General features: G+C 45.7%; 1 protein-coding gene and 1 pseudogene across 3 annotated transcripts in view; both read left to right on the plus strand.

Annotated features, from left to right (window-relative positions):
* The window catches only part of LOC309629083 (centromere protein U pseudogene), a 385624-nt pseudogene that overhangs the window by 204507 nt on the left and 165683 nt on the right, over positions 1–15434 (plus strand). The window lies entirely within an intron of this gene.
* Positions 1–15434, plus strand: part of KAT2B (lysine acetyltransferase 2B) — a 103298-nt gene that overhangs the window by 36701 nt on the left and 51163 nt on the right. For both annotated transcript variants that reach the window (XM_082392658.1, XM_082392659.1), the window contains exon 3: positions 11844–11989. In XM_082392658.1, the coding sequence (XP_082248784.1) occupies positions 11844–11989 (146 nt within the window). The remainder of the gene's footprint in view (positions 1–11843; positions 11990–15434) is intronic.

The raw sequence follows: 15434 nt of genomic DNA on the forward strand, positions 1-15434 counted from the left end.
TTTTCAGTTCTGAAATGGAGTTAATACTAGTATTTACCTCTTGGGAGCGTTGTGAGGATTAAGTGAATGAATGCCTATCAGAATTTTAGCACAATACCTGGAAGATAAATGTGTTCTTATTACTCTCATTAGGGTTCTTTACTAAAAACAACAGGTGGGAACTCTGTCCAGTTTGAATGAGAAAACCGTGTTCATAAGAAGAGTACTGGTCGCTTCCACAAGCTGGAAACAGAGGGAAACCCGGTATCAGTCAGGTCCTGGGATCCCAGCTGCAGGAATTCATGGACCTTCTGTCCAGGACCCTGTATGATTCAGGTCCATTAACCTCTGTCCCTGGGAGTATTGGTTCAGGATTTAAAGCCTCAGAGGAGGGGCTGATTGGTTAGTGTGGTATCTGTCACTCGCCAAGCCCTGAGTGTCACCCTGTGAGAACTACCCGGAAGGTGGTCATTCCCAAATGCAGGGCTGCTGACTTGAGAACAGCACCATGAAGATAATCTCATTTCTTTAGGTTAGATAATATTTTAATACATACGAACAGGAGGTGATCTGGAAGGATATGTGTTGCATTGCTGACAATGATTTTCTCAGGGTATTGGGGTTGTAGGCGTTTTAAAAATATTTTCCCCCTGTCGGTTCCTTTCTCCTCTCTATTTGGTTTGCTTTCTTAGAATTGGGATGTCTGCATATTTTCAAGTGCTCTTGGAATTATTGCCCGAATGCCATAGATTATTTATTGGTCTTAGTGCCGGGGCTCAAGAAAACTTTTTCCTCTTCTAGAAGGAGGCTTATGCCTCCTCCCCACTCGCTTTTTTTTTAAAAGACCCTTTTTTTTTTGGGCGGGCCGCAAGGCTTGCGGGATCTTAGTTCCCTGACCAGAGATTCAACCCGGGCCCCCAGCAGTGGGAGCCTGGAGTCCTAACCACTGGACTGCCAGGGAATTCCCTTTAAAAACTTTTTATTGTGAAAACTTCCACATATGCATCAAGGTAGGAAGAATCATTTAATAAACAGCCTTGTCTCCATCAGCCAGTTTTAACAATGATTAGCATTTGACAATTTCCCTCCCCACTTTTTTTTTTTTTTGGCCAGGCATCTTTTCTTATTCCTGCACATGACTTCTTAAATATTACCAACAAAGTAGAGGTCGGGGTCTAGGGAATTCTCTCCAGTGTCATGCAAGCTTGAATTCTCAACAACATTTCAATTTGTGTGCACTGTGCGATTTTCACAGTTACTATTCTGAGTATGATGAATTTAGATCCTACAGTATATGTAGTGTTCTTGGACTTGTCAAAACAAAACACTCAGGCGTATTGATTGAGATGGTGGTGTCTGGTCTGTTGATTTGCTGCTGGGTGTCCTTTGGCTCAGCCATACACGGTCTTTTGACAGTGAGCTCTGGTTTCATGCGGTCTCCTGATAGTGACTTGCATCCCAGGAGTCCTTGGCCTGCCTTAATTTGATACTCTTCTGTGTCTCCTGGGTGTCAAACGCAGGGCTACCGCAGGGCTGATGGGCTGATTAAATAGAAAGAACATTCCGTCAGGAGTTAGAAACTCACAGTTCTACGCCTGGCTTGGCAGTTTACCAGTCCCCTAACCGCTTTGCTGTTCAGTATCTTCATCCACAGAATGCAATTGTTAGTCTAGACCTACGGCTGTCTAATACTATAGCCACTTGCTACATTTGCCTAATGAGCCCTTGAATTGTAGCTGCTCTAGATTGAGATGAGCTCTAGGTGTGAAACACAGGCCAGATTTTGAAAGCTTAGTATGAAAAAAAAAGTGAGATATCTCATTAATTTTGATTACATGTTGAAATGATAATATTTTGGATATTTTGGGTTAATAAAATGTATTATTCAAATTAATTTCACCTGTTTCTTTTTTCAGTGTTGCTGCTGGAAAACTTAAAATTACATGTGTGGCTTGCATTATATTTCTATGGTATAGTGCTGGTCTAGAACATTCTACTCCATTCTCTGAAATTATTTGATATTTGGGATTGGTATAAGTACATTCAGTTTTTAAAAATTTGGTGAAGGATACTAACAAAGTACTTCAGTTGGCCCAAACACATCTCCTTACTTTAGTATTAATCAAAATTTCTTATTTTGGGACTGCTTGTTTAAATAGCAACCTCCTTTTATGACCAGGACAGTAGGAAACACCATTGTGATCAAAACGCAATTGGAATTTTTGTTGTCATTTTGGAGTCCATTGTTCTGAACTGTGCCTGAACATACTGATTATTAAATTTGACTATTGATCATTTTTTGCAGTTTTATGAAGGTTTCTGATTTTTTTTTTCCTTTTTTTTTTAAATTTGATTTTTTTAAATTTTTGGCTGCATTGGGTCTTCGTTGCTGCGTGCAGGCTTTCTCTAGTTGCAGCGAGCAGTGGCTACTCTTCGTTGCGGTACGCGGGCTTCGCTTTGCAGTGGCTTCTCTTGTTGCGGAGCACGGGCTCTAGGCGCACGGGTTTCAGTAGTTGCAGCACGTGGGCTCAGTAGTTGTGGCTCGCGGGCTCTAGAGCGCAGGCTCAGTAGTTGTGGCGCATGGGCTTAGCTGCTCCGTGGCATGTGGGATCTTCCCGGACCAGGGCTCGAACCCATGTCCCCTGCCTTGGCAGGCAGATTCTTAACCACTGCGCCACCAGGGAAGTCCCAGTTTCTGACTGTTATTTAATGTCCTCAGTTTTTTTCTGATACACACACATATATTTAAACATCACAGAAGTGGAAATTGGTATATATTCCTATGGTTACCTCTGCTTACCTGCTTATTTACGGTAGAAACTTTCCAAGGAAAGTAAAGACCAGCATTAACAATTACACCAGAGCTTATTTCTTGAACAGTATGAAGTATCTTACCAGTATCTTTCTCATGGACTATTGATCCAACACCTCTTCTCTGGCTTTGCCGCATTTGCAAACCCCTTCACCACTTAGTCACACCTGGTCCGCATTTACACATGTCCCGGGCAGATGCCAAGTGACAGAAGTACGGGGCCTGGCCAGCACACGGACAGAGCCGCCTGGGTCAGGTCTGCATATTCCTCTTGGCTGGGGGGCCCTCTGTTTTTCTACATGGGCTTCAGCGTTGTCAGGAGCTGTGAGTCTGGTACAGCCGCAGTTAGGGGATAAACCTGGTAGCATTTTTCGTGCTCACCTGATGTAGGTTATTACTTTTCCCCGTGCTCCTCGGGTCACGAAGTCCTGTGGATGTTGTCTGAGTGCACCTCCCGCCAGCTCTGCCTGGATTCAGGCCGCTTCTCTGCCTTCTGTGGTCGCATCTGCAGCAGCACCTGGAGGCCCCATCTCCATGCTTGCGCACCTGGCTTCCCAAGAAAGCACTAGCGACCTAATTTGCGGAGGAGGTTTCACGGTTTATGGTCGGTACCTGTCCTGTGCAACATAGTAGCCACCTGTGGCTGCTCGGGTTGAAATGTGCTGCCCTTGGAAAATGCACACCAATTTTGAAGACTTAGTGTGAGAAAAGAATGTAAAATATTTTTAAGATTGAGTACATGTTGAAATAATTTAGTACATATTAGGTTAGATAAAATATATTAAAACGAATTTCACCTGTTTCTTTTTACCTTTTTTAAAGTGGTTACTAGGGACTTCCCTGGCTGTCCCGTGGTTAGGACTCCGTGCGTCCACTGCCGGGGGCCCGGGTTCAATCCCTAGTCGGGGAACAAAAATCCCATAAGCGGCGTGGAGCGGCCAAAAGAAATTAAAAAAAATAAAATAAGTGTTTCTTGATCATATATTATAAGAAAAAGTAAAGTGGTTACTAGAGTATTTAAAAGTATGTATGTGGCTCATATTATATTTCTGTTGGACTGAACTCTCTTAAGGTTCTTACTCTTTTTTTGTTGTTTTTTAATTAATTAATTTATTTATTTTTGGCTGTGTTGGGTCTTCGTTTCTGTGCAAGGGCTTTCTCTAGTTGCGGCGAGCGGGGGCCACTCTTCATCGCGGTGCGCGGGCCTCTCACTATCGCGGCCTCTCTTGTTGCGGAGCACAGGCTCCAGACGCGCAGGCTCAGTAGTTGTGGCTCACGGACCCAGTTGCTCCGCGGCATGTGGGATCTTCCCAGACCAGGGCTCGAACCTGTGTCCCCTGCATTGGCAGGCAGAGTCTCAACCACTGCGCCACCAGGGAAGCCCAAGGTTCTTACCCTTAAACTACCCTTTTTCTCCATTCCAGATCTGAGATGACTAAAGATGAAACCACTTTTATTTAATTAAAAAAAAAATTCCTTTTAAAAAACTTATTTTTTATTGAAGTATAGATGATTTACAATGTCGAGTCAGTTTCAGGTGTACAGCAAAGTGATTCAGTTTATCTATCTATCTATCTATTCTTTTCCAGATTCTTTTCCATTTTAGGAAACGACTGTTAAATTATAAGCCTTTTGCACATAGTCAATTCAGAAGCTTTCATGGAAAGACTTCATTTGACCTCTTCTAGCCTTGACCTCAAATCCCCATGAACAAAAACCGTATTGGAACAGCTCACAGACCCTACAGGTGCTGTGCCGTTTGCTTTCTTGCCGGTCCAGGGGAGCGGAGCTGTGGTAACAGCCTGCCCAGCAGCCGCCGGTTCCCGCCGCAGGGCGTGTGACGGCTGGCGGGCTGTCCGCAGGAGACGTGCAGGACAGATCTACGGGGCCAGAGCGGAGTGAGTGAAGGTCACGGCCTGCAGTGACAGTGCATCTCCTGTTCCCAGCAAGGCCACAGCTGCACTGTGATTCCTGGCAGCAGGTTTTGGCAGGTCGCTCCGGCACCCTGGGTGTCTGCAAGTCTGACTCAGCCCTGCGGGGTGGTAGGGTCCACCCTGCTGGGAGATGCAAGGTGGTGGAGCCTCCCAGTCCCTGACGCACCCCTCCCACCGCGTCCCCCGGCGCCCCCATGCCCTGGACGCTGTGGGCAACAGCGCTGAGCGGAAGGGAGCTTCTCCCACAAGTCAGGGGTTGGCCATTCTTGGGTAATTATATGGATGCTTTGTACCAGGCTCTTGGAAGACAATTTGAAATGAAAGTAGGGTCCTTTTACATTTGATTATCAAATTCTAGATGGAAGAATGATTTTTTTAAAAAACTATTTATTTGGAAATAATTTCAAATTTACAGAAAAGTCATGAGAATAGTAACAAGGAGCATCCCATGTACCTTTTGCCCAACTTTACTTATTGGTAACATTTTGCCCTATTTGCTTTGTCATTTGCTCTCATATGTGTGTTTGCGTGTGCGTGCGTGTGCACACACACACAGATACACACACAGACTGATATATATACGAGTCTGTGTGTGTGTGTATTTGTGTGTATTATACTTTTTTCCTGGACCATATGAGGATAAGTTGCATTTACATCATGGTTTTTTCCTCTTAAATAGTATATAAGTATGTATTTTCTAAATTTAAGGATTTTTTTTTTTTTTTTTAATTTTTAATTTTTTTGGTCACACCACACCGCGTGCAAGATCTTAGTTCCCCGGCCAGGGATCAAACCTGGACCACGGCAGTGAAAGTGCCGAGTCCCAACCACAGGACCGCCAGGGAATTCCCAGATATTCTTTTACATAACCTCAGTTTAGTTACCAACTTCAGTAAATATTAACATTAATGTAATACTTAATCTACTGCTTGTATTCCAGTTTTATAGTTGACCCCAAAATGTCTTTTAGAGCGTATTTTCCTCTCCATTAAGCACCCAGTCTAGAATTACATATGTATTTAGTTGTCATGTGAACGGAAAACAGTGAGTCTTCTCACACCCAGCACTTCCGGAAGGCTTCTGACACCAGATGTGCAGGTTTTTCCACACCGAGTGGTTCTCCAGCTCTCCAGCAGACACTGCGACTTAACTGGATTCTGATACTATCTGCCTGTAGTTAGCACAGACCCCACAGGGGAAGGGCTCAGATGCCGATCCCAAGTTCAGGTCCTAACCCGTGCTTCTGACCTATTGGCTGTATATCAGAGGTTCCTACGGCCCCCTCCTCGAGTTGGATAATTTTCTAGAGTGGCTCCCAGTTCTCAGGAAAACAGTTTACTTACTAGATTTCTGGCTCTTTATAAAAAGGATGCAAGTCAGGAACAGCCAGATGGAAGAGATGCACAGAGAAGGGTTGGGTGGAAGGAGCCCAAAGCTCCTCTGCTCTGTCCAAGCGAGCTGCCCTCCCAGCACCTCCAGGCTTCAACTACTGGAACCTTCACATGCCCTTCAGTTAGGGGTTTTAACGGAGGTCTTGTTAACGTAGGCATAGTGATCGATTAGTGATTAGCTCAGCCTCCAGACCCCCTTCTCTCCTGGGGAGGTGGAGGGGGCTGGCTGAGTTCCAACCTTCTTATCACTGGTTTGGTTCCCCTGGCAACCAGCCCCCATCAGTAGGGGCTTTCCAGAAGCCCATTCACAGAAGCTCAGGTGTGGTCGAAAGGGACACGTTAGGAATAACAACAGACAGTCCTTTCACCTTTACTTATGAAATTCCAAGAGTTTTGGAATTACTTATGATAGTCCAAGAGTTTTGGAATTACGTATGAAATTCCAAGAGTTTTATTAGGAGCACTGTGCTAGGAAAGGGGACAAAGACCAAATATATGTTTCTTTATATAAATCACAACATCACATCCGGCCTCTTTAGTCTTCTCGGACATGGAACGGTTCCTCTGCCTTTTTCTTTTTCTTTTTTTTTTGGTCTTTTATGATATTGATGTTTCAGTGGAGGAATGTTTTAAATGTTAAGAACAAACCTGTGGAAGAGCTAGGAGAAAATACATTTTTGTCATCTTTTGGTTCTATGGGAGAGACCTTTGCAAGCAAGACCTTAAAGAAATGCCAGACATAGATGTGACTTTCTGAAAAATGTAAAATTCCTATATAACCAAACCACAACCTAACAAACAAAAACCCCAATGAAATCCAGGAGGATAGACAAGAAAGCTCTTTCAAGAAATTAGAAAAAGACCCACATCCTAAAAAAGCAGGCAGAGGGCATGAATAGGTAGTGCACAAAAGAGCAAATACAAATGGCCAGTAACATGAAAAACAAACAACTCCAAGGGCGTTCCAGCGAATGCAAATCAAAACAGTGGGGGACCCTGATTAATTTTCAAAAGACTGATTAAATGACTGAGCATGATTCTTCACTGTTGGCAAGCGTGGGGAAAGGGGTATTCTAGCACACTGCTGATATGATGGACTTGGATGCAAACTTTATTGGGAAGATACATTAGGGAACATGTATCGAAGCTTTAGATAGCATTGACTCAGTGTTATGAGTTCTGTGGCCGATTAACTGCTATAGATCTGTACATTGTAGTTTACAGATTTTTATTTTTTTTAATATAGGCCTCCAGGCTTGTAAATAATAGAGGCCTATCTCTTCAAGAAAATATGCTTTTGGTTCATCGAAGGGAGCTTATTTGCATCAAAAAGGTTTCTTTGGAAAACATTAAGAGGTTTTTTTTTTTTTTTTCAATAATAAGTGGCTCTTTTTAGTTAAATACGAGTTCAGTAAGTAGTTTCGCTTTACCGTTAGAGTGAAGTGTATCTGGGTGTTGGCATGACGTGGTGTTGACTGTGGGGTCTATCTAATTCTGCTCAGCAGCCCCCAAGGGTCAGGAGACGTCTCTGGATTTGGTGGAGATGGGGTTGATGAGGACAGTGGGGCTTTAGGGAGACTCCCATGGCAGCAGAGCAGTCTGGGGGTTGTTTTGTGCCGTGGGCTTGAGATCCCAGTGATCACAAAGGTAGGGGTGGGAAAGCTCAGCTGCGTCTAGTGGTGGCACTGGTTGGGGGATGAAGGACAGTGAAGGAGCGAGTGCCGGGCTCCTTGGCAAGAGGGAGTTGCTGTTTTGAGGATGGCCATGAGGATTTTAATCCTGGAGTCAAGTTTGCCAGGATGGTGGTGCACTGGTTGTTGGGATGGCGAGGTGGTGAGGTAGGGTGTGGGGATGGATGATTTGGGTTGGAGGAGACGTTAGCTGGTGATGTGGATTTGGTGAGAGGGAAAAGCTGAGTGCTAGATGCTCAGAGACTGAAAAGGAGTGTTGGTGAAAGGGGCCCATGCTTGGAGAGTCTGAGAACGGGGCAGGTGCAGGCAACTAAGCGTTGATGCAGTGGGGTCGTATCTGCCTGTGCCGGCTTTCTCATTATACGGAAGCTTCTGTTTCATGGCAAGTTGTCCAGAGCTGCTTTTTTCCTTCTCAAGTAGATGGTCCACTCCCTCTATTTTCATCTTATCTTCCCCCTGTCCCGCATCATCTCCATCATTCATTCTAGGAAGCTTAACCCTTTTCATGCACTGTCATCCTTCTGCCTCAGTATAGCTCCCTTCACCCCCGGCCCACCCTTCCTTTATTCTTGGAGGAAGATTCCCACCCTCTCGGCTGTGAGGGACACCCCCATTTCTCCAGCACAGCCTCTCCCTTCCCCCCTCTGGGAACCTGCAGCTTCGTTTCCATTTCCCCGTATCTCCAGGTCTAGTCCTCTGTACTTGGGGTCACACACAGAGCTTGGAGGAGAGATTATGGATTTCCTTATGCGCAGAATCAGAAGGAAATGGACCTCCTCAGGTCTCATGTCTTAAGCATTTTAAGTTTTATCTAGTCTACTCTTCAGAATATCGTGGTTTTCAAACCATGCAGCTTAGAGCCCCAATAAGGGGAGGGGATGCTGGGCCCCCCCAACTCCCACCCCATTTTGAAAATTGGAGCTTCCAACCTCTGTTTCAACCTCTGTTTAGAAAGAGCAACTCTTTCTAAATTCTGATTAAGGATTTATCTGGGCAAAGTGTTCGTGGCTTAAAGAAAGTGAACCACTGGTTTCAAAAATGAATCATGGCATATACTTCTAGAGTTAAAGCTACTATATGTTAGCACCTTAATTAGACTGTTTCATATTTTGGAGAATCTGCAGGCATTTATATTATATTGGAGACTGATTGTTTTCCTAACTTATCACTGGAAAGAGATTAAAACATTACAAGACCAAAATAGTCTTAAATAAAATTGTTTCTGTAAATAAGTGACATAAAAATTTTGACCTACTTGTCAGAGTAAGGCCTGTCTCCCAAAGGCTTCGGACTAACCTCAAAGAAAATCTTGCATTCCTGAGAAAACAAGATGACCCAGCCAATGTTCTACCTAAAAGGGCATCTATTAGAAAGTGATGAAGCCACATATCGTAGAGCCAAGTAGAAAGTAATAGATTTGAATACTGACGTTCGTGTGTACATAATGTAGTAATATAGTGTTGGCGTTGTCAAGTTGAGGTGTATCTGTGGATGTATCTATGGTACCTAAGGCAGACCTCACCAAATCTCCTTCCTCCCCTCTTCCCTGTTAGAAACGCTGTCTAGAGGTGCACACCCGTGCACATGTAGGTGTGTGCACACCTACACTCATCACCAACGGCCCGTGACTTGGGCCCTTCCCTCTGCCTTTCCATTGCTTTTCCGCATTAGAAAGGAATGAGGGGCCTCTGCCCCTCTAGCTTGAACCCCTTTAATCTGGCTTCCTCATGGACGCGTGGAAGGCCCACTCTCTTGGTGTGTAATCCTCTTAACTCTCTGAAAATGCTTTTGATCGGATATCTTTGTCTGAGGTCCCACAGAAGCAGAGTCAAAGACAAGGATTTGAGTGCAAGTCCTAGTTTATTTGGGATGGAGGTAGGGGAGTGGGAAAGTGAGACCAGGAGGAGAAGGCGGCCGATATGGGTGCATTATTAAGCCAGTCCCCGCTGTGGGCAACAGGTGGGTAATTCTGTGGGGAAGATGTGAGAGCTGGTCTGGAGCACTTAGCTCAGAGTTATTCCCCCCGAGCGGCGAGGCAACTGGGGTCTTTATACGCTAACTTGAAGGCTGCACTTGAGGGGCGTGTAGGTGGCAGAGCAGATTATGGTGACAGGAGGGAACAGAGCTGCTGGCAGTTGGAGGCCAGGAGATGTGCTCTGAGGCGGTAAGGGAAGGGGATCTGGGTGGGGTACCAGCTGCGTTCTCTATCCCAGACTTCGGACTGGGCTTCATGGTTTGGTCTCTGGAGTAGCCTGACCCATGCTTGACACCTGGATTGTTCCTCGAGAATCTTTAATTCCATCTCCCTTTAAAAAGGCAAGGAAAAGCCTACCCTTCTCCATGGTTTAATGTTTCTTTAGAAGTCATCTCAAGCACTTCTAGGTCCAAGCATTTTCAGTCAACATACCTGAAAGGATCGCTCTTGAAGGGCAGTGCCTATTAGCACAGTGAGCATAGTAATAAGTTCTGGGGACACAGACCTGACAGCCACGGTCCCGCCCAGAGGTGCACCTGGGCTCCTGGTTGGGTATTGGATGGCTTACCTAGAGAGAGCCCCTTTCAAGTGAAAGGGGCTTGAAGTGAATCACCTAATCATCCAAAAAATATGTGTGTGGGTGCTTCAGAATTTGGGTCAAACATCCTTTGCTTTCAGACCCCAGCTCTGCCTTGTTGGCCAATTGACATTGGAGGAAACAGCATTCAGTCTCTGTGAGCCTCAGTTTCCTCAACCGTAAAATGGGGCTACTCATTCCTACTTCATAGGATTATTTTGAGGATAAAACATGTTCATCTTGGAAAATGGGCTGGATTTGGGAAGAAGAGAGGACAGGGGTGTGGGAGGGGAGGAGGGTGATGGATATGCCACTTAATGATGGTGAGACAACAGAATAAAGGTAGGAAAGGTGGGTTTGGAGCGTGACCGTGCAGGACGTTGAATCTCAAACTCAGACAGGCCTTGGGGCTTTGCTGCAGAGACAGTGAGGTTTCACTGCATCTCAGGAGGGCTGAGGAAAAGGGCCTTCATTCAGTTTTTACTGACACTCTTTTTTGGTCTTTCCTGACACGTGATATTCTTGGCCACCAGAACTGTTCACAGGACTTAGAGCTAAACCTTTAGGGAGCTTGGTTTTGGGGTCCTTCTGAACCCACAGTCCTCAAATCCTGGATCCAGCCTGTAGGACCACAGGACCCTCTTGGCACGATGAAAATCGGCTTATATGGAAACATATAAGAATTTAACACCGTCATCCCCAGACTTGGTGCCAACAAGTTCCAGATCTTAAAACCGTACATTAGCCTCTGGTCATTTTCAGTGTTGGAGGGGCAGTTCGTGCTTAACAAGGTGGTGGTCTCTTACAGTTATAAGTCGATTTTGTGTGATGATATCAGTCTTATAGGGGTTCAGAAAGTTCCTCTATTGACAGTGCAGTCTGATGGGTTGACATTCCAGAAGGTTCCTGGGAGAGGATGTTCTATTTTATTTTATTTTATTATTATTATTTGAAAAATTTATTTATTTTTGGCTGCGTTGGCTCTTCGTTGCTGCACGCAGGCTTTCTCTCTAGTTGCGGCGATCACGGGCAACTCTTTGTTGCAGTGCGCGGGCTTCTCAGTGCGGTGGCTTCTCTTGTTGTGGAGCACGGGCTCTAGGCGCGCAGGCTTCAGTAGTGTGGCTCGCAGGCCTCTAGAGTGCAGGCTCAGTAGTTGTGGCGCACGGGCTTAGTTGCTCCACGGCATGTGGGATCTTCCCAGACCAGGGCTCGAACCCGTGTCCCCTGCATTGGCAGGCGGATTCTCAACCACTGTGCCACCAGGGAAGCCCCATTTTTATTTTATTTTTATTTTTTGGCTGCGCCACTCGGCTTGTGGGATCTTAGCTCCCCAGCCAGGGATCAAACCCGGGCCCTGTGCAGTGAAAGCATGGAGTTCTAACCACTGGGCCGCCAGAGAATTCCCGAATGTTCCATTTTAAAATGGAGACTGTTCGTGGTTTCCATCTACTTCTCACCTGTGTTCCTTTGATCTTTATCTTAAGCCGCTCACGTTTCCCACCTGGAGAATGTGTCAGAGGAAGAAATGAACAGACTCCTGGGAATCGTGTTGGATGTGGAATATCTCTTTACCTGTGTCCACAAGGAAGAAGATGCAGATACCAAACAAGTTTATTTCTACCTATTCAAGGTGAGACTTCCACATTTTGAAGGGCTTTTCTTCTTTCTCTCACTGTTCAAATGTGCTCATTATCCATGGGCCAGGTCACGTGGGAAGGCTCTCAGCTTAGATACGTCTGGCCCTCCGGTTTGCAGAAGCATGTGTTTCTCCGTGAGGGACTCTCTAATATGACCCACCCTACTTTGAGCACATCACTCTCCTCGAGAGCCTTCCTGCTTGTACACAGAGTTGAATATCTTTATGCGCTTATAGATTTCTTTCCATTGCCTATCCATCCATCCAACAAGGACTTACCACATACCTGCTCTATGCACGGCGCTCGTGTAGGCATGAGGGATAGATCAGTGGGCAAAACAAAGTCCTTGCCCTCATGGAGTTTACATTTCAGTAAGAGAGGCAGACAATCAACAAGTCAACAGTATGTTTGCAGGTGGTGATAAGTGCTGTGAAGAGAGACAAAGCAGGGTGGGTGGCATCAGAATGTCAGGGATGCTGGGGGCTGCGGGGGCGTGGTACTAAGGAAGAGCAGTTAGGAAAGGCCTGTCTGCGATGCCAGTTGAGCAGAAACCACAGCGGGGGCATGAGAGCCACCCCTGAAAAGGGCCGGGGAAGCGCCTTCCAGGCAGGGGCGTGTAGACCATGTACCGAGTGAGCTGGATGTGACGCCCAGCATGGTGGGGCCCAGGCGGCAGGGGGAGGCGGGAGCAGTGGCTGGAGGGAGGCTGCTAAGACTTAGACTCTTCAACGGGAGGAATCAGGAATTTCCAGATTTGCTTTGGCGTCTTACCGCTGTTCTCTGTGCCTGTTGACACCAGTCACCTAGCCTTGCTGCCACTCCCCGCCTCTGCCTCTTCATGGCTCCGCCTCAGCTCCACTGGGTCCCAGCCCCTCATTTCCCACTGATACGGGTCTCCCCACGCTGGTGATGGCGATCAGGAGTGACAGATGGGGGAGGGAAGCCGGGGGTGGGAGAATGGAGAGGTTGCCAAAAATAGATTCACAAGGGAGGCAGACAGAAGGAATCATTTAAAAAGCCCCAGAACCTGCTACCGAGGGCACTGTTGATTATGCTGTATTGTGTAACCCTTATAAGGATCTCGGAAAAACAAACACAAAACCCAAAACACTCCCCTTCCCCTCGGGGCTTACAGCCAGGAAAAGTTTGCATCTCCTAATGAGGGCTGGGCTTCATTTTATGTGACGAGGAGAGATCCATTTTCCTTTGAGTTTCCTCTTTTGCTTTGGCTGCTAGGAATCTCAGGGCAAATTTTATGCCCAATTCTTAGAACTTTGGCGAGGGCGGAGGGGTCTGAATTTACTTGAAATATGTAATTTTCCCTTTTCCCCTTTAATTAACTTTTGTTTTTTATTGTACTACTGGGGTTTTTGGGGTCAATGGGGGACAGCAGTGGGAGAGGGAATTATATTTTCAACTTTTGGAGTCATGTGGGGCTATTAACACTGAAACGGTAAATGTTGGGGCGGGGTGTGGGGGGGGGGGAGGAAAAGGCAAGGGAGAGAGACCACAGCCATTAGCAGGCGCCAGGCTGCTCCAGGTGACAACTTGTTGACATGACCGTGAGGCCTGAGTCATCTGGACTGAACCCTGGCAGGTTCATACTGTTTAGAGCTTCTTTGGAAAAAGGCCTTAGTTGAAGGAAAACAACGTCTGCATGACTGCAGCTATTATTTGTCTTGGAACTCAGCTCCCTGGCGGGCGGTTCCTCACCGCCCTGCTGGAAGGGAAGGTTTCCATCCTGTTGGCCTCCTCTAGGTTCTGTTTATAACCAACCAACAGGCCAGAAAACACTGCTCCGCTTTGAAGTATGTTTTCTCTCTCCCTTTCTTACCTCTCTCATCTTTAGCCATGCAAATATATTTGCTCTTGAGAACAAAATCCAAAATATTCAGCATTCTTCCCTCTCCTCCCCCAAAGTCATTCTTCGGGCAAATAAGTTATAAATCATCCGTTTCTTAGTTTTGGAAAAGCAGTTCCTGTGTCTCTTATGTCTCCATAATTAAATTAAAATGTTATTGTGCATTTTAGTAGCATTTTGGGAGCTTCTGCCTTAGAGGTTGAAAATGAACTCGGTGAAAAGCTGCTTCCTGAAGCTCATTTTATCCTAGGGCTTGTCAGCGTGGTTCTGGAGCTCAGCTAGCTGGGTTCCAATCCTGGCTTCATCACTTAGTGAATGTGACCTCAGGCAAGTCTCGTTTCCTTATCTATAGACAATGATAGCACCTACTTTGAGAGGTTGTTAGGAGGATTAATGAGGTAATACAGATAAAGAACCACAGACAGTGCCTGGCAAAAGTCAGGAAGCAAATGCTTGCTGCTATTATTAAAGTCTTCGTATATACCTATTTATCCCAGCTTCATCCTTTTGTAGATGAAGAAGTGGAGATTCGACATCTCCCCAGTTCATCAGTCCACCTCCAAATTGAAACCGCCAGTGGGTCAAGTTCCCAAAAGGTCTTATTTTAACTGGACAAAAAAGTAGGCAGCCAGAATTATTTGTATCTAAATTTGGTAATCAGTCTTTTTATATCCTTAGAAACACATACAATAACTTATCATTATGGCATCTTTATTTTTGTAAAGATGGGCATGATACATTGATAAGATCAGCAAATACTACATATGAGTAATTTATATGGCACCTCTAGAAGGAAATGAGGCCCTTATAAGACCCGGCTCAGGGGGCACACAGGGTGTTCTTCAGCCTTGAGGGTTCGTCTATTTCCACTAACTCCTGGGAGAAAGTTTGCCATGTTTTGTTTCCATTGAAAAGGCAATCAGTGGACAAAGGAGAGAAAGATGTAAATAAATGTGTAATAAATAAATAAATATGTAATGAATAAGTGAGTGAGTGAATGAATGAATGAATGCATGGTCGTATATCATAACTGGCCCATGTGTAAAGGTTACTGAAGGTTCAAGCAAAGGTTGAAGGTAAAGAATTTCAAGATCAAATTTATTTTCAAACTAGGTCTTAATGAGTAGTTCCGCGTTCTTTTTTCTCTGTGATATTTGCTCTTTGAGGGCTTTAAATTCCAATGGCAGGGATTAAGAGCAACGTTTTTGTTTTATGGGCGTTGAGATGCCAGAACACTTGGCCCACATTCTGTGGATGGAGAGGAAATGAAAAAAGACCTCAACAGTGAAAGTTGCCAATTGAGAGCCCTACAGAATTCCTTCCCGAAGAGCCTGGGCCCTGGATTATGTGTGCGACACGCAGCCGTCACACACAGCCCCTGCGTACGCAGTGGACCTCGGCCTTTCAGGGGTTTAAATCAGGCCATCCAGAGCGTGAGCACACCTGCAGTGGCCTGGATGGGCGTGTGCAGAGGCCGCAGTGTCCACCAGCCTCTGGGTCAGCAGAAGCCACGAACAGAGTGGGGAAGGGAGGGTGAGCAGGAAAGGTGTGTGGTGCGCCGCTGTGTGCTTCCGGCT

Source organism: Balaenoptera borealis (assembly GCF_965194805.1).
Source record: "Balaenoptera borealis genome assembly, chromosome: 5".
In the NCBI taxonomy this organism is placed as follows: Eukaryota; Metazoa; Chordata; class Mammalia; order Artiodactyla; family Balaenopteridae; genus Balaenoptera; species Balaenoptera borealis.